This window comes from Balaenoptera physalus (genome assembly GCF_965194825.1).
Source record: "Balaenoptera physalus genome assembly, chromosome: X".
NCBI lineage: Eukaryota > Metazoa > Chordata > Mammalia > Artiodactyla > Balaenopteridae > Balaenoptera > Balaenoptera physalus.
Window position 1 is genome coordinate 131,247,698 of NC_138903.1, and position 17,297 is coordinate 131,264,994.

At 53.1% G+C, this 17,297-nt stretch overlaps 1 protein-coding gene across 3 annotated transcripts; it reads left to right on the plus strand.

Moving 5' to 3' along the window:
* Nucleotides 1-818: 818 nt before the first annotated feature.
* Nucleotides 819-15,456, plus strand: CNGA2 (cyclic nucleotide gated channel subunit alpha 2). Of its 3 annotated transcripts, XM_082444878.1 has the most exons (8): nucleotides 819-1,349; nucleotides 5,082-5,241; nucleotides 8,664-8,799; nucleotides 9,033-9,125; nucleotides 9,658-9,828; nucleotides 10,826-10,933; nucleotides 12,661-12,767; nucleotides 13,069-15,456. In XM_082444878.1, the coding sequence occupies exons 2-8, from the start codon at nucleotides 5,223-5,225 to the stop codon at nucleotides 14,472-14,474; spliced, it is 2,040 nt and encodes a 679-aa protein (XP_082301004.1). In that variant the 5' UTR covers nucleotides 819-1,349; nucleotides 5,082-5,222; the 3' UTR covers nucleotides 14,475-15,456. The 3 variants fall into 3 exon arrangements, with proteins under 3 accessions (XP_082301004.1, XP_082301005.1, XP_082301003.1); XM_082444879.1 differs by lacking the exon at nucleotides 5,082-5,241 and having other exon boundaries at nucleotides 820-1,349; XM_082444877.1 differs by lacking the exons at nucleotides 819-1,349; nucleotides 5,082-5,241 and having other exon boundaries at nucleotides 6,778-8,799.
* The last annotated feature ends 1,841 nt before the right edge of the window (nucleotides 15,457-17,297 follow it).

The window sequence follows — 17,297 nt, forward strand, 5'->3', positions numbered from 1 at the left end:
TGGAGAAACGCCTCCCGGGCTGAGTGAGCAAAGGTGGAGCCCTGGCCTGGGCCCCGCCTGCCCCTCCACCCCTGTGCTGTGACTGCTCGCTGCTCCTAGCCCTGCCTGCCTGCTCCAGCCCCAGAGGCCTCCAGAGGGCGGAGCCGGAGCTGCTCCAGGCTGGCTCCTCCGCGGGGCTCCACGTGTGCCTGCCCCCCCCCCACCCGCTACAGTCCACCTGGAGCATCGGTCCCCTTGATGCCATTTCCCTGCCAAGCTGCTCTGGCCTTGCCCAAGCGCTTCAGCATGAGCTCAATCCTTCTCCCAATAAGCCTTGAACTTCCTCACGGACAAGCTGGACCTGCGGGGGAGGGGAGGGACTCATTCATAGCTGGGGCAGGGGAGGGGCTTCTCGGCAGCATGTTGTTTAGCGCCCCTCTGTGAAACTTCCCATGGGTTGCCCAGGCTTGGTGTACGTGGCCATTCACCCTCTGGATCAGGAGCTGCTTGAGGGGCAGGGCAACCTTCCATTGCCTTCTGCACCTGACACCCAGCAGAAGTAAAGGGCTGGCGGGATGGGCTCTGCCCAGGGTCCCCAGGGAGCAATTGTGGCCTAATTGCCTCCTGAAGGGAGGGCTGGGTCTTGCCCCCTTTCCCTTCCCCAACCCTGGCCCCTCTTGGAGGCCAAGTCCAGGGAACCCTGGAGGGGAAGGAATGGATTCCCCCCAACCCTGCCCCACCTCAGGTACCTCTTGTCTCTCCCAGGTTTCCCCCGTGGTTTGCCCTCTGGCCAGGGAGGTAGGCTGGGACTGTGGACACGGCCCGGCGGCAGGTGCATGGCGGCGGTGAGCAGGTGACTCTGGGTCCCCAGACACAAAGCCCTGAGCAATATGTGCTCTATGTAAGGGAGGCCTCCTCGGGGAGCTTGGGAGGGGCTGGCTCTTGGGTCTGGGCAGACCAGCAGCTTCCACAGCCAGGCAGCCTGGCATCCAACCCTCACCTGCTGGCAGCCTGGGGTGTGCAGGGCCCACAGTGAGAAGGTCAGGCGTCCAGCCAGCGGGCAGTACAACTTCTCCAGTGGGCAAGTGCCGCTCTGGGACTTGCCTCTCCACTTTGCCTCAGCTGTGGGCATGAGCTCCTCTGGGCCACTGCCGGCCTCGGGCAGGGTGGGCAGCTCTTTGACTGAGAGGCTGTGAGCTGCTTGGGGGTTCGGGGACCCCACTGGCCTGGGGACAGGAGCACCGGGAGGTCTCTGCTGGCCGCAGGTGCCGATGAGTCCCCGAGGGCTCGTCTCTGATTGGAAGCTTCTCGGACGGACCAACAGATGCTGACTGTGGCCAAGACATCTTGCCTCTGAAGCCGTCTGACTGGTGAGGAAGGGCCGGTGGCCTCCATAGGGTCGGGGTTAGAGCCCGTGAACGTGTGTAGGCCCTAGAGCTGGGCTTGACATGGGCCTTCGTGTGCCTGGTCTGCCAGAGAGCTGAGCGAAAGTGGCTGTGTGGGGAGACTTTGTCCCTTGTCAAAGTACACGAATGCAATCTTGGGGACTTTAGGAGCACGGAGGCACTGTGTGTGATGCTAGGCTTGCCTCAAGGCAGCTGAGTCTTTGCTCCAAGCCTTTTCCAGCCACCCTCCCTGCCACCCTCCTAGGGGACAACGGAGGGGCCAAGAGCCTGCCTGGCCAGGAGGGGTGGGGTGGGAGAGAGGGAGGAGTCTGTGGGCCTCACCACCTGCATCCGCCCCCACTGCCTGCCTGGTCCAGGACATTTCTGGGCATCCGAGCCTCAGAGCATGGGGACCGTGCCACTTGGAGCCCCTTGGCTCCCTGCCTATGAGGAGTAACGGATGTAGGAGTTGGGTTATATATATGGTGCTTCTCCCATAAACCCTGTTGGGATTGTAGCCTTTGCTTTCAGCCCTTCGAGCTGCAGCCTGGTCTCCTCAGGACAGCCTCAAAGGAGAGCGCCTGCTGCACGCCTCTCAGGCTTTGGGGGCCAGCGCCTTTGCCATTTCTTTTTTGAATTTTATTTTATTTATTTTTTGCCATTTTGACAAATGCATCTGCAGTGAAGCCATTAGAGCTTCTGGCTGAGGGAAGATTCCGGAGCCAGCCAGCAGGCCTGGGGCAGGGATAGGCTTCCCATTTTGGCTGTCCAGCTGAGCTTGCCATGCATCTCAGCTTGAGCCCAGACCAGAAAGTAGCAGCTCCATCCACGTCAGACTGTGGCCAAGGGGAGGCAGTTAGTGTTGGGGCAGCCAACTCTGTATATCTCCTGCCAAGGTCTGGGCCCTGCTGTTGGCGGAGCATGGGCAGAGCACTTAGTACCACTTGTCAAATGGAGGCTTCCAGAGTGCGGGCTGCCTTCTCCAGAGGGAGGGTCACTGGGTGCTTGGACTGGGCACATGTGCTTGGAGTTGAGTCCCAACTGTGACTGACAGGGTGTGTACCTGGTGGGCGCTTGGGTGCCATGGTGGCCTCAGAACTGCCAGGACTAGCCCTGTCCACCCCCCACCAGGCTCCAACATGAGATGCTCCCACTGGAGATGAAGCTGCAGATATGGGTCTGCTCAGATCCGGAAGGGGTTTGAATGCCCACATACAGAGTTTGGAATTTATTATATAGATGAACTTTCAATCCATTCAACGAGTACCTGACACTATCCTTAGTCCTGGGACCCAGCAGGGAACAAGGCACTCCTGGTCCCTGCTCACATAGATGTAATCATCTTGCGGGGGACAGAAAATAAGCAAATAAATCATTGTGAAGACACGATAAGTCTATGATACAAATGAAGAATGAAAAGGTGAACATGAAACAAGGTGTGGATTTGGGAATGTGCAGAGCAAGTTTAGGGAATTCATTCATTCATTCACACATCTAAAATATGTATGTGCTTGCCATGGGGCTAGGCTCTGGGGATTAATGAGAAAATGAAACATACAAGTCCCTGTCCTGATGAAGTTTATTTCTAGGGTGAGGGCATCTGTCCACGGGTTTTAGAAGCAGGAGTGACAGATAGATCCAGGTGTGGACTGACTGAACTCACCCTGGTGGTGTGGAAGGTAGAGGAGAGGACGGGCTGGGGCCAGGCCTAGGGCAGCAGCAGTCAGGATAGACAGAGAAGAAAGTACCGGAGAGAGATTTCAGCAGTAGAACCAACAGGATTGGAGAATGGGGAGGGGGTGTCAAGGATTACTCCTACCTAGGTTTCTGGATTGAGCGCAGGTGGGGAGAGATGTGCCTTTCTCAAGATAAGGCACTGGGGAGATAGGAGCTGGGGCTGGGGTCAGAGGGTGAGGTCAGTTTGGGACATGTTGAGTCCAGGAGTGGCTTCTCAGTGAGGACAGCAGGGGCTGGGGGGATGGGCTGCTGTCTCTAGGGTGCCGTCTGTCCTAGGAGGAGCCTCCCCTGGGGTGCGGGCTGACTGTGGCTGATGTCAGATACCCTGCCCCAGTCCTATCTTTATCTGTAAAGAAATAAAGCCTCTGGTGGCAAAAGCAGCCCAACCTTGGAAAGTTTCTGATGTAATGGTGTCCACACTAGAGACTCCAGCCCCTTGTCAAAGGAGTGACGAAGCACGCTGGTCCGCCAGACCTCTTGGGCAGAGTCCTGTTTCCCGTATGTCCCACTGGAGATTTCATTCGTTCAAAAAATAGTGGTCAAGCATCTTTTTCATGGAGGTGCTGGCCTCGAGCCTGACCTCAAGGTGGCTGATGATAGCCAGAGGCGAATTGGCATCAAGGAGCCACGCCTGCCCAGTGAGTGCCAGGCCCTCACTCCACCTGCAGCTTGGGGCTGCCTATCCTCAGCTCCTGCAAGTCCCCTTCTGCACAGCTGAGCCCCTTCCCACTGTCCCTCCAGGCCTGGGGCACAAGGGGTCACTGCAGCTTCAGCTCCACACTCCAAGTCAGCCCTGAGAGCCTGCTGTGCCTGGTGCAGAGCTGACCTAGTTCTCCTCTTGGTACTCATGCCCAAGTCCCTGGCTCTGTTCACCTTCCAGGCTGGCCCTGTGGTTGAATGTGCTTTGGGAGCCAGATTGCTTAGGTGTGAATCTGTAAAATGGGGCTAGTAATAGCATCAGCCTTGCCAGATGTTTGTGAGAATTAAATGAGTTAACTTAGGTCAAGTGCTAGCAGCAGTGGTAGCTGCTCAATGAACAAGAAGTTGCCCCCTACATCCCCACCCCCCATTCCAGCTTCCTCTTGGCTCTCCTTGTCTGTGTCTGCCTGCCTGCCCACCTCCCTGCCACCCATGACGTGCACGACCCTCCCCTTGGCACGGTTCTCTGCCTGCTGCCCAGGACTTTTTCTACTGCAATGGCCAGAATTGCTACTAGCACATGATTTGCAATATGTGGCAGCATGAAAGAAAGGGAGGAGTTAAGGATGACCCTAAGGTTTTTTTTTTTTTTAATTTTATTGGATTATCATTGATGTACAATGTTGTGTTAGTTCCGGGTATACAGCAAAGTGATTCAGGTATACATATACATATATTAATTATTTTTCAGATTCTTTTCCCATGTAGGTTATCACAGAATATTGAGTAGAGTTCCCCGTGCTGTATAGTAGGTCCTCGTTGGTTTTTGACTTGACTAACTGGGAGAACAGCATTGCCTTTGTTGAGTTGCTGACGAGTACTGGCGGATAAGGTTTTGAGGGGAAGATCAAGTACTCGGTTTTCGACATATTCAGCCTGAGATTCGACATCCAAGGGGTAACGTCAGGGAGACAAGCTGGAGTTCAGGAGAGAGGCTGGGCAGGTGTTATAATTTGCAAGTCATCAGTATACAGATGTGTTTAAAGCCAGAAGCCCGGATGAAGAAGTGACAAAGAGAGAAAAGATAAGGAATCTACTCAATCACTGAGTTCAGGACACTGCAAAGTTTAGAATTAGGAAAGAGGAGGAGGTTTCTTCAGAGGACACTGAGAAGAAGTGGCCACTGAGGCAGGAGCAGAGCTGGGAGCATGGAACCCATTATGTCAAGAAGGAGAGAGGGCCTGACTTGTGTCAAATGCTGCTGAGAAACAGAATAGATGTGGGCAGAGAATTGACTCTGAGGGTGACTTGTGTTCCTGGTTTTCTCTTTTATTTTGGGAGCAACACTGAGGTCAGAGACTCTGCCAGACTCACCTTTCTCAGCTCAGCACCTTGCGGAGACCTGGTGCACACCAGGTGCCTTGACCATACGCGTGGAATAGATGAATGACTAAAAGAGGACTGGGCAGCAGTGAGATTTGAATGAGCCACAGACCGGAAGGTAGTAGCTCTGGCTTCGAGCCTTGGTTGTATTTCCAGTTTGCTCCTTCTCTTCCTGGCCTTAACATCTCTGAAGGAATCATCATCAGAATGCTTTTAACCAGCGTCCAAGAGACTCCCTGGACCAGGCTGGTGTTTCTATAAAACTCTTGGGCTGGTTGTTCAACTAGTGGATGACGAGAAGGGAGGCCCAGAAGTGCACTACGATTGATGTTGGGCTTTTTACAGAATTATGGTGGCTTACCCTTGGTTTGTAAGCTTCCCTCCTATCTGGGTCCCCTGCCCATCTCTCTTCTCTTTGCCAACTACACATCTGCTGTCTTCCTCACGCAGCCTAGCCCTGCCCTCACACTTGCTTGGTTTCTCCAGTGCATTCCTGCAGCAGCTATTGCAAACTTTCTGGCCTCCTGCAATGTCCGCATCTACCACTGCCTGATGCCTCTGAAGATGAAACCCCCTCCCATTTTGCTGAGAATGCTGGGGATTGGCATGAGTGAGCTTCTTGACCTGTCTTTCACTGTTCCCCTACCCCCATCTAACATGTCTACCTATCACCTCCTTCCCCTCCTGGCCTGTTCATCAGGTACCCCTTCCCTCTGCATTCTTCATAAGCCACCTCTCACTTCCTCCGGTACCTGGACCCACCCATTCTATCCATCTTTCATGAGCTCCAGCCCTAACTGGGGTTGGTCACAAGCACAGATATTTTCACCATCCCTCCTCGAAAACCTTTCCACTTGCTTTACTATCTCCTTTGTGTAAAAGGAGTCTGAAACCCTACAGACAGCCCTCTCTACCAGCACTCCTTGAGGCTGCTCGTGATGAGCTCACCAGCGAGGTCCCTAGTGTTCGATGCAGGGCCGCTCCAGCTCTCATCTCAGGGGGAAGACGGGTCAGGCTCTGCCGGCAGCCCTGCTCTCCTGATGTGGCCCCGCAGGCTCTTCGCTCCCTGAGACTCCGTCTCCTGGGGCCTGTCCTCCGCAGTCTCCTCAGGACCCTCCCCCCAGCCTTGCTCTCATGCTATGGTGGGGCGAGGGGTGACGCTCATCCCCTCTCAGAGCTTTAACTGCCAGCAACCCAGGTGGTGTCCACGTCTCCCCTCCAGTCCAGACCCCAGTGAGTGCTGGGCTGGTCAGAGTCTGCTGCAGCAGGCCTGGAGAGCGACTCTGAAAGCTCGAGACCAGGCCGGGGCCTTGGGGACAGAGGGCAGTGAATGGGAAGATTTTTGACACTTTGTAGGGGGGACAATCGACTGAGAACGGAGGCTGCTTGGAGGGGATGATTGAAGGTTTTTGGCTTGGGTGACTGCGTAGAGGACAGGCCCCTTTCTGAGTTGGGAAATTGGAGGAGAAGCTGATTTGTAGGTGAAAAATGTCAAGTTCAGTTTTAGGTAGGTTGGGTTTGAGGCACCTCAAAGAAGAAGGCAGCTATCCCTGGTGAGAGGTCTGAGGGGGCATTTCTCATGAAGGGGCATGTGGGTGGCAGAGCAGGCAGGGCAGCCAGGCAGAGGAAAGAGCCTGTTCCTGGCGGAGAAGGAGCAGGGATCATGGGAGAGGAATCCGTCTTGGTGCCAGAAACTTAGAGGGGGCATAAATGTTGTCATGTGCCCCCAGGGCTGTCCCGCTTGTGGGCTCAGTGCCACTGCTACTGGGGACGATCAGTAAGGAGGGGAGGGATCCAAGCGGTGGCAGGCAGGGCCAACGCTGGCTCCCTATCAGCAAGGGGCTGTCCCAAGTCCTCGGCCTGGTGTTTGCAGCCTCCCTGGGTGGCCTTGGACTCCTCTGCCCTATTGCTGTAAGCATAGCTCACTCTGTACTCCGGGTCCACCCTCCCACACCAGTGTCCCCTCCATCCCCGCAGTGAACTTGACCTTCACTGCCCCTCTTCTACCCCTGCCGCTCATCCCCTGAACAGTGCTCTAATGTGTTCCACTCTGGGCCTGAGTTCCAGCCCCTCTTCATCTTCAGGCTTCCAGGAGGCCAGCACCGAAACCTGATCAGTGCAAGAGGCCCCAGCTTTGTTTGCATTGCCTGGAACTTTCTGTCTCCATGGTCAGCCACCTCTAGGGTCCAAGCAGGGGCTCAGGGATCCAGGTTCCTCTCCCTCGGGTTCCCTCATTAGCATCCTGGTGCCACAGTCCCACAGCAGGCGAGTGGCTCTGAGGCTGCTTGTTATTACCGCTCACCGCAGAGCGTGATGTGCCTGCCATCGCCATGGTGATGGCTTCAGAAGCCAGAACAAGCTTTGTGGGGGGGGGGGGATTGGGGGGATGAGCTCCAGCAGTAGGGAATCCGCGGGGTGGGCTCATCATTTCTGCCCAAATCTGGTGGGGCATATGCCTCAGCAGGGGAGAGCAATCCTATCCTCCCTGACCCCATGCAGAACACACGGTGGAACACCATCTCCTGTCTCTCTTCTGGATTTTTCCCTCTCAGGATGCTTCTTCTCAGTCCATTTTGTGGATAACTCTTCCTCTGCTCAATTCTTAAACGTTGGGGTTCTCAGGATTCTTCCTGCGTGGCCTCACCCACTTGTTCTCCCTCACTCCACGCACCCAATCCCCTCCCCCTTGTCTCGGGCTTCATCGGCACCGTCTTCTCCAGACTTCTCCACCCTTGCTCCCCGTCTAATCCAGTGTCCACCTAGCAGCCAGAAGGATCTTTCTCGAATATAATGCCGTCCTTGTCATGCTCCTGCTCAGCCCTTACAAGACTCCCCATAGCCCAGAGGAGAGAGTCCTGACTTGGACCACTGCCTATAGAGCCCATGGGACCTCTCCGTTCTCTCCTCCTCACTCCTTGCCCCATCCACCGGGCTACCTTGTGTTCCTCAGCTTGGAGGTGATGGAGATAATGTGATCAGAGCTGAAAAGAAGGACCCCCCCAGAGTCACTGCCCCTGGTGAAAAAGTCAGTGAGAGATAGGACTCCCACCTGAGGAGAACCAGAGAGCTGGGGGTGGGGGCAGGTGGCAGCCTCTTTGGGCCAAGGAGATACATCTCCTCCCACAGGGCAGGAATTTGGGGGCAGTGGCTAGTTTGGAGGTGCTCAGCAGCTTAAGCCTGTGCCAGACAACAGAAGATGGCTTAAACAGTTTCTTGTTTTGTTTTGTTTTAGCCTTGTTAGTTCACACGTCAAAAAGTTCACTGAGGTAAAAGAAAAAGAAACACATCATGCAGTTTAGCACTGTTTGCCTTTGCAATTACCTATGGGGGTGGGAAGGGCACCATCATCTCCTGGGTGCTTGGAGCCTGCCACGTTGGTGATGCAGATGCCTTTGCCCTGCACTGCCACAGCAATACCCAGGGGAGCTGGGGCTTGCCATGTGGGCCCTGGCTCTGTTCTCAGTGCTCACCTGAGGCCCTCCTACCTTATATGGGCGCCAGGGTGCTCTGTGACCTTCCTCTTGGGCCTCTGCCTGGCAGGTGAGGGTCCTGGTTGTACATGGAGGATGACAGAAAAAGCCAGTGGAGTGAAGAGCTCTCCAGCCAATAACCACAGCCATCATGCACCTCCTGCCATCAAGGTCAGTGGCGAAGATGACCACAGGACCAGCAACAGGTGAGTCTGCTGAGGCTGGATCAGTGCAGAGGTGGCCTTGAGGCTGCGACTTTCTCCCAACTGTGCCTCACTGTCACAGAGTAAATAACCTTTGGCTCAAGGACAGCCTCTAAAAGGACGACGGGGTTTCTAGGCATCTCCCAGGAGGGGAGAGTGCTAATAGGAGACAAGGCATGCCCAGAAAAAAAACCAAACAAACAAACCCTTGGTCACTTCTGCTCCTTCCTCTGCAGGCCACAGTCTGCGGCCGACGATGACACCTCCTCAGAACTACAGAGGCTGGCAGCGATGGATGCCCCCCTGCAGAGGAGGGGTGGCTTCCGCAGGTGGGTTTCCCCACTGCCCTGCTGCTACCCCTCCACCCCATGGGGCCTGTCGGATCATGGGATCCTCTCGGTCCCACGGGGCCTCTCTAGCAAGACCTCTGGGAAGGGCTGCCAATGCTGTCCTAGCTCAACTTTTTCTCCGGAGGAGGCTCCTGTGAGCAGGCTCGGGGTGGCAGTGCAGGTTTCTCTTCAGACTTGCCTGTGGCAGTGTTGGGAGGAGAGATGCTTCCCAGCGGAGGGGTATAGGTAGAGGGCTCCCAGGTCTCCAGAGTTGTAGGCTCCATGGGGAAATCAGGAAGCCTGAGCCAACCTTCGTCCTGACCTGTCCTCCCTTAGCATCATCTCCATCTTGCCCCAGAGACCCCCTGTTTGTTCTTCACAATCGACAGAGATGGCACCTCCTACAGGAAGTCTTCCCAGACTAGCCCCTTACCCCTCAAGCTGCTGTGTTGGGAGTCACACCCGAGCCCTATCTCCCTGTCCTCGGCGCAGGTCCTCTCTCCACAGCGTGGTTCTCTTCTCTCCCCTCTAGGATTGCCTGCCTGGTGGGGGTCATCAGAGAGTGGGCCAACAAGAATTTCCGGGAGGAGGAGCCCAGACCTGACTCATTCCTTGAGCGTTTCTGTGGGCCTGAGCTCCAGACCGTGACGACACAGCAAGGAGATGGCAAAGGCGACAAGGACAGCGAGGGCAAGGGCACCAAGTATAGCTGTCCGGCCTGTGGGATTGGAAGGGCTCCCGAGCACGCGATCGGAGGGTGTGGTGGGGTTTCTCATACCACAGTCAGGGGCTGACCAGGGCCTATGCCCTCTCTAACAGCCAGTGGCCCCCCTGCCATGGGAGCCCCTGCTGGCTTTTCTCACCTTAGCTGCCTCTTGCCGATGTCCTCTTGCCGCTCACCTGAATGTGGGCAGGGAGAGGGCTCAGCCAATGGTGCGCCAGCCCCAGCCTGGGTTCTAGCGGTCAGTAAATGCAGAGGAGGGTGCACATAGGGAATGCTGTTGAGGGGATGCCAGTACCGGCGCCCATGTGAGCACAGAGGCGGGTGTTTGAAGAGGACATGCTGGGGGCTGCCTGGTGGTAGAAGGCCCAGAAACAACTGAACAAGACAGAACAAGCGGGGAGGCCAGAGAAGGCGGAGCTGGAGGGTCTGTTCTTTGAGGAATGAGTAGGCGACTGTGGATGTCTGGCCAGTAGGGGAAAAGAGCTCTTGCCAAGGCAGGACACAGCATCTGGGAAAGTGATTTGGGAGCTGGAGGCCGGGGACCAAACAGGGAGCGGGGGCGGGGGCGGGGGCGGGGACAGGAAGCACGTGGCGCTCGCTTGCTTGGAGCTCCTCTCTCTTCCCCGGGGTGGATGCGGGAACCGGCCCTGAGCCCTCATTACCATGCTGTGGACGTCCCTCCCCAGGGCCTGGAGCCCGCCTCAGTGAAAGCACTAGCCCTCATGCGCCCTCTGGGCAAGAGACCTCCAGAGGACAGAAGAGCCAGTGGGCCCATGTGGGGTCTCTTCGCCCACCAAGCTCTACTCAGATGCACAGTGCCAGCTTGTGGCTTCCTGAAAAATGAGGCCCTAAGACAAGGCGTCCCTCACCCCACATATACCCTTAGGTGTTGCTTTTCAGGGTCCCCTGGCTACTGGAACCTGGGCTGGGGCCACACTGGGGATCCAGTTCCCAAGCCTGGCCTCTGTCTCCTCAGGAAGAAATGGGAACTATTTGTCTTGGACCCAGCTGGTGACTGGTACTACCGCTGGCTATTTGTCATTGCCATGCCTGTCTTCTACAACTGGTGCCTACTGGTGGCCAGGTGAGCAGGGGGTGGACACAGAGCTCACCCCAACCCAGCCCCCTTTCTGGATTCCCTGCTTGCCAGTGGCCCCTCCCTCTTCCCTATTGACCCCCAGCTCCTTCTACCCCAACCCGATTTAATATGCTGCCAAAAGCTTCATGTCTATCCTTTTCCTGGTGTCTGTAATCTCTTCCTACTTCCTCATCCACATCGATACTGTCCTAGGTGAGGCCGCCCCCATCTCTCCCTGGGACAAGTACAACAGTCCTGCAGCCATTCCTTACAGACACTCTTGCCCTCTCTAATGCCTCTTCCACACTTGCAACTAGCATGGTTGATAGAAACTGGGATTTGATGATGTCAGGCCTTCCTCACAAACCTTTCAATGGTCCCTCATTGCCCACAGGATGAAGTTCAAGCGCTCAGCATGGCCTTCAAGGCCCTCTGGACCTGGCCCTTCTCTCTAGCTCCACCTTCTGGACATACCCCAGCCCCAGCACTCACTACTCTTGGATCAGAACATGCTGTTTCCTCAAGAGAAAATTCCCTTTCCCCATTTTCAACCTATGGAGATTCTTCTTGCAGTCTCAGTTCCGAAGTCACTCTCCACATATAGCTTATATACCTCTTCACATATACCTCAGTCATTCATTCAGCAAGGATTTGACTGAGCACCTACTGGGTGCTAGGCTCAGTGCTCAGGGCTGGGGACAATGTGGTGAAAAAGACACACGTGGTCTCTGCACTCCTGGAGCTCTCAGGCTAGTGGGGGGCACTGACAGTGAACATGAATGATCCAATGCCCGAGATGAGTCCAAGGACCAGAGGCAGGGAGCTACTAGAGAAAGGGCACTCAGGGTGGACCTCTCTGAGGAGGTGGTACCTTGGCTGAGACCTGAGTGATGAGAGAAAGTCGGCTATTTAGATGCTTGAGGTTGGTGGAGGGAACATTCTGGGAGGAGGGAACAGCAAGGTGCCAAGCCCCTGTTTCAGGATGGCCTAGTGTGGCTGGAGGACTGCAGGTGAAGCATCAGAGAGGCTTTGTGTGCCAGGGGAGGGGGCTGGGTTTTATTCTAAGTGTAACCAAGTAGTCAGTGCTCAGGGCTCCTCCCTTGACTTGTATGCTCACTGAGTCATCATCCAGGGTTCTGTCCCTTCTTCTGCCCTCTCCTGAGGCCCCTACCCATCCAGTCACCAAGTCTCGTCAATTCCTCCTAAAACTCTCCTGCCGCCTCCAACCTCTCTTCATTCCCACTGCTTCGAGTCTAAGCCCAGCTACTGCTCTCTCTCATCTGGGTTGGCCAGTACTCTGCGCTGGGTTCTCAATAGGTGTGTGTTGAAGAGCCGAGCATGGAAGCTATTCAGCTGTGTATTGTGTGCATTCTTCCAACAGCTCATTTTTCATTCAACTCACTCTTGTTGAGCACTTGAACCCTGGGCTAAGATGTGCTCTGGGCTAAGATATGGTGCATGCAGTAATGACTAAGAGGTGGTCTCTGTCTTTTTGGAGCTCATAGTCCAGTGGGTGAGACAGACAAGTAATCGTCAGTAGTGATGTCTACATAATAATAAGGGTTGGAGTAGTACTTGCTTGTGAATACGTGTCTTCTTGGCAGCAGACTGATTGTGATTCCTCAGTGCGTCTGGTGGCCATCCCAAGCCCTGCTCACAGTGGGCAATCAGTTTGGGGACTTCAGGGGGCCTTGGCTAGCTTTATGGTGAAGCCCAGCCCTGTCTTCCTGCAGAGCCTGCTTCAGTGACCTACAGAAAGATTACTACGTAGTGTGGTTGGTGCTGGACTACTTCTCAGATGTGGTCTACATCGCAGACCTCTTCATCCGATTGCGCACAGGTAAGTGGATACCTGGGATATGCAGGCAGGACCATGGCCCATAAGACCAAAGGCTTGGATCCAAATTCTCAGGAAGCCCTGTTGGCATGGTGTTAGCCTCAAATGTTTGTCTGGGACACAGGTTGGTGGTGATTTGGGGGTGATCTCTTAGGGTACTTACGGCCAGCCATGCTCTGTGAGTTTCCTATACCCCTCCTTGGGAAAGAGAGTTGAGTGATCACTTTGTTCCTTGCTGAACATTAGTCTACCAGGAGGGACAGGCCTGAAGGCAGAGGTGATACGTTGGCTGTTTCTCCACCAGGTTTCCTGGAGCAGGGGCTGCTGGTCAAAGATAACAAGAAGCTGCGGGACAACTACATCCACACCCTGCAGTTCAAGCTGGATGTGGCTTCCATCATCCCTACAGACCTGATCTATTTTGCTGTGGGCATCCACAACCCTGAGCTACGCTTCAACCGCCTGCTACACTTTGCCCGCATGTTTGAGTTCTTTGACCGCACTGAGACACGCACCAGCTACCCCAACATCTTCCGCATCAGCAACCTGGTCCTCTACATCTTGGTCATCATCCACTGGAATGCCTGCATCTACTACGCCATCTCCAAGTCCATTGGTTTTGGGGTCGACACCTGGGTTTACCCCAACATCACTGACCCTGAGTACGGCTACCTGTCTAGGGAATACATCTATTGCCTTTACTGGTCTACACTGACCCTCACCACCATTGGGGAGACACCACCCCCTGTAAAAGATGAGGAGTACCTATTTGTCATCTTTGATTTCCTGATTGGTGTCCTCATCTTTGCCACCATCGTGGGAAACGTGGGCTCCATGATCTCCAACATGAACGCCACCCGGGCTGAGTTCCAGGCCAAGATCGATGCCGTCAAACACTATATGCAGTTCCGAAAGGTCAGCAAGGAGATGGAAGCCAAGGTCATTAGGTGGTTTGACTACCTCTGGACCAATAAGAAGAGTGTGGATGAGCGGGAAGTTCTCAAGAAACTGCCAGCCAAGCTGAGGGCTGAGATAGCCATCAACGTCCACCTGTCCACACTCAAGAAAGTGCACATCTTTCAGGATTGTGAGGCTGGCCTGCTGGTGGAGCTGGTATTAAAGCTCCGTCCTCAGGTCTTCAGTCCTGGGGATTACATTTGCCGCAAGGGGGATATTGGGAAGGAGATGTACATAATCAAGGAAGGAAAATTGGCAGTGGTGGCTGATGATGGTGTCACTCAGCATGCCCTGCTCTCGGCTGGGAGTTGCTTTGGAGAGATCAGTATCCTTAACATTAAAGGCAGCAAAATGGGCAATCGACGCACAGCCAATATCCAAAGCCTTGGCTACTCAGATCTCTTCTGCTTGTCCAAGGATGATCTTATGGAAGCTGTGACAGAGTACCCTGAGGCCAAGAGGGTCTTGGAGGAGAGAGGCCGGGAGATCCTGATGAAGGAAGGATTGCTGGATGAGAATGAGGTGGCAGACAGCATCGAAGTGGATGTGCAGGAGAAGCTAGAACAGCTGGAAACCAACATGGAGACCTTGTACACTCGCTTTGCCTGCCTGCTGGCTGAGTACACAGGGGCCCAGCAGAAGCTCAAGCGGCGCATCGTGGTTTTGGAAACCAAGATGAAGCAGAATAATGAGGACGACTACCTGTCAGATGGGATGAATAGCCCCAAGCCAGCTGCTGCTGAGAAGCCATAATGGCTTGGGCCCAACTGCCTCTCCAGCCTTGGCCTTGACCCCAGGGGCTAGAAGAGTTGTGTAGGTCCCCACATATATATATGCATTACCCCCATGCCCCCTTGATTTCTCCCAGAAGCCTCTCTGTCAGCAGGTTTTTGACTCAATCATCCAGAAGCCCTTCTCCAAGTCCAACTAACAGCCAATCTTGTGCAGAGTGCAGACCGTGTTTGGCTCGGCTTCCAGAAGCTTCAGCCTGTCCAAGTTTAAGGAAGGAAGAGGAGAGCAGCATCTCTCTGGGCTCCTTTGTACCTAGTCACCTCCCACTTTGTTCTTTTCTTTTTTAAAAACTTTCTTTTTTAATTTTTATTGGAATATAGTTGATTTACAATGTTGTGTTAGTTTCAGGTGTCAGTTATCCATATACATATACCTATATCCACTCTTTTTTAGATTCTTTTCCCATATAGGCCATTACAGAGTACTGAGTAGAGTTCCTTGTGCTATACAGCAGGTTGTTGTTGGTTATCTGTTTTATATACAGTTCACTTGGTTCTTTTCTAATATGAGTTCTGAATATCTCCATTTCCCTGCATGAGTATGTAGTTCAAGCACTGGCGGCAGACACTTAGCACTGGTCTCAGTGTCTGTCTTCCAAGGCAGACAGAAGTATGGAGGGGGCAGGTAGGAGGTGCTCACTCCAAGTCCTGCTCTGTTGATCCATCTGCCTGTCTGCCAACCAGGACTGCGACCCCTGAGGTCTTCTCTAGACCAGGCGGCTGGTGATGCTCCTGGTCTCGAGTCCATTCCAGAGCAGGGAGTGAGGAGCTAGCAGTGGGCCAGCAGGCAGTGCCCGAGAAGGTGGTGGGCAGGAGCTCTGGCCATCACCTCTCTATGCAGAGCATTTCTGAAGAGGCCCTGAGGCTGGTGGTGGGTGAATGACTCTTCAAGTTAACATCTGCAGTAGAGACACTTACGAGTAAATAAATTCCTTTGAACTATTTGTGGTTATTGCTCCATGCTGCTAACAGTCTCTCCCTTCCTACCTCAACCCCTCTCTTTTCCCCATATTTCTCTTTTCCCCTTTCCCAGGACTCACTCCGCCTGGAATCCCCTCTGCTATCTTCTGCTGCCTGCCTAAGCCCTACTGGTCCTTCTGGACTCAGCTCAGGTAACAACTTGTTGGAGAAGGCTCCCTTGACTGAACCGGCTCCCACACTAGGCAGTCAATCACCCCCTCTCTAGGCTGCTCGCACGTCTCTGTCCTGGCTCTTTATCACACTGGGTGGTCCATTTTGATGGATCCGGTTTCCAGAATGTGGGCTCTTTGAGGGCAGGGCCAAGACAGTCTCCTTCACTGCTCTGTCTGTAGCCTTGGAGACATGCCTGGCACAGAGGAGGAATTTGGAGAATGTTTATTCACTGGGGCAATAAGTGAACACACCAAAACTCCTGTTTCCATTTGCCAGAAGCCATGTCTTTACAGAAACACCGGCTATGTCTGCGGATTTGGGGAGGATCTCCTGAAGGCTTAGATACTTGAGTGGGTACCACCAGATGACCAGGAACCCCAAGGACAAGTGCTAATTAGTGGGCAGGAAGATCTAGGTGCAGACTCAGATGCCTTTGTGCATACCAGTTCTCTCTCTCTATCTCTCTACTAATTGTGGTTCAGTACACGTAAAGTTTACTATCTTAAATACTTTTAAAATGCACGGTTTGGTAGTGTTAAGTACATTTACATTGTTGTGCAACCAATCTGCAGAACTCTTCAAACTGTGAAACTGAAATTCTGTCCCCATTAAGTACCAACTCGTCAGTCTCCCTCCCTCCAGCCCTGGCAATCACCATCCTACCTTTTGTCTCTATGAATTTGACTGTTCTAGATATGTTATGTAAGTGGAATCATACAGTATTGGTCCTTTTGTGACTGGCTGATTTCACTTAGCATAATGTCCTCCAAGTTCATCGTGTTGTAAAAGGTGTCACAATTTTCTTCATTTTTAAGGCTGAATAATATTCCATTGTATGGATAGACCACATTTTGTTCATCCACTCATCTGACAATGGACACTTGGGTTGTTTCCATCATTTGGCTACTATGAATAATGCTGCTATGCACATGAGTGTACAAATGTCTGTTCAAGTTCCTGCTGTCACTTTTTTTGAGTATATACCTAGAAGTGGAATTGCTGCAGCATATAGCAATTCTATTTTTGATTTTTTGAGGAAATGCCGTACTGTTTTCCACAGTGACTACACCATTTTACATTCCCACTAACAGTGTACAAGGGTTCCATTTCTTCACATCCTCACCAACACTTGTTGTTTTCTGCTTTTTTTTTTGACAGTAGTCATCTTAATGGGCGTGAGGTGGTGTCTCTTTGCAGTTTTGAGATTCATTTCCCTGATGATTATTGATGTTGAGCATCTCTTTGTATGCTTGTTGGCCTTTTGTTTGCCTTCTTTAGAGAAATGTCTATTTAGTTCTTTGCTCAAATTTTAACTGGATTATTTGTTTTTTGTAGTTGTTGAGTTGTAGGAGTTCTTTATATATTCTAGAAATTAACCCAAAACAGCCATATTATTTGCAAATTTTCCCCATTCCATAGGTTGCATTTTCAGTCTGCTGATCGTGTCCTTTGATGCACAGAAAAATTCTAATTTTGTTGTAGTCCAATTTATTTTTTTCTTTTGTTGCCTGAATTTTGGTGTCACCATTCATTTTTATTGGGATTCATTCTTCTAGCCAGACTTCTTTTTAAATTTAATGTAATTTCTTGGCCTCTTCCCTAGCTGGTAGTAATAAATCTTAATCAGGGGAAGACTTACTTGGAGTGATCT

What these genes read in the sequence shown, in the direction of transcription:
- CNGA2 (XM_082444877.1), top strand. Translation starts at nt 8,447, where the DNA reads ATGGGGGTGGGAAGGGCACCATCATCTCCTGGGTGCTTGGAGCCTGCC. An exon ending in AGGAGGGGTGGCTTCCGCAG is followed by an intron (nt 9,126 to 9,657) that starts GTGGGTTTCCCC and finishes TCTCCCCTCTAG; the next exon opens with GATTGCCTGCCTGGTGGGGG. An exon ending in TGGTGCCTACTGGTGGCCAG is followed by an intron (nt 10,934 to 12,660) that starts GTGAGCAGGGGG and finishes GTCTTCCTGCAG; the next exon opens with AGCCTGCTTCAGTGACCTAC.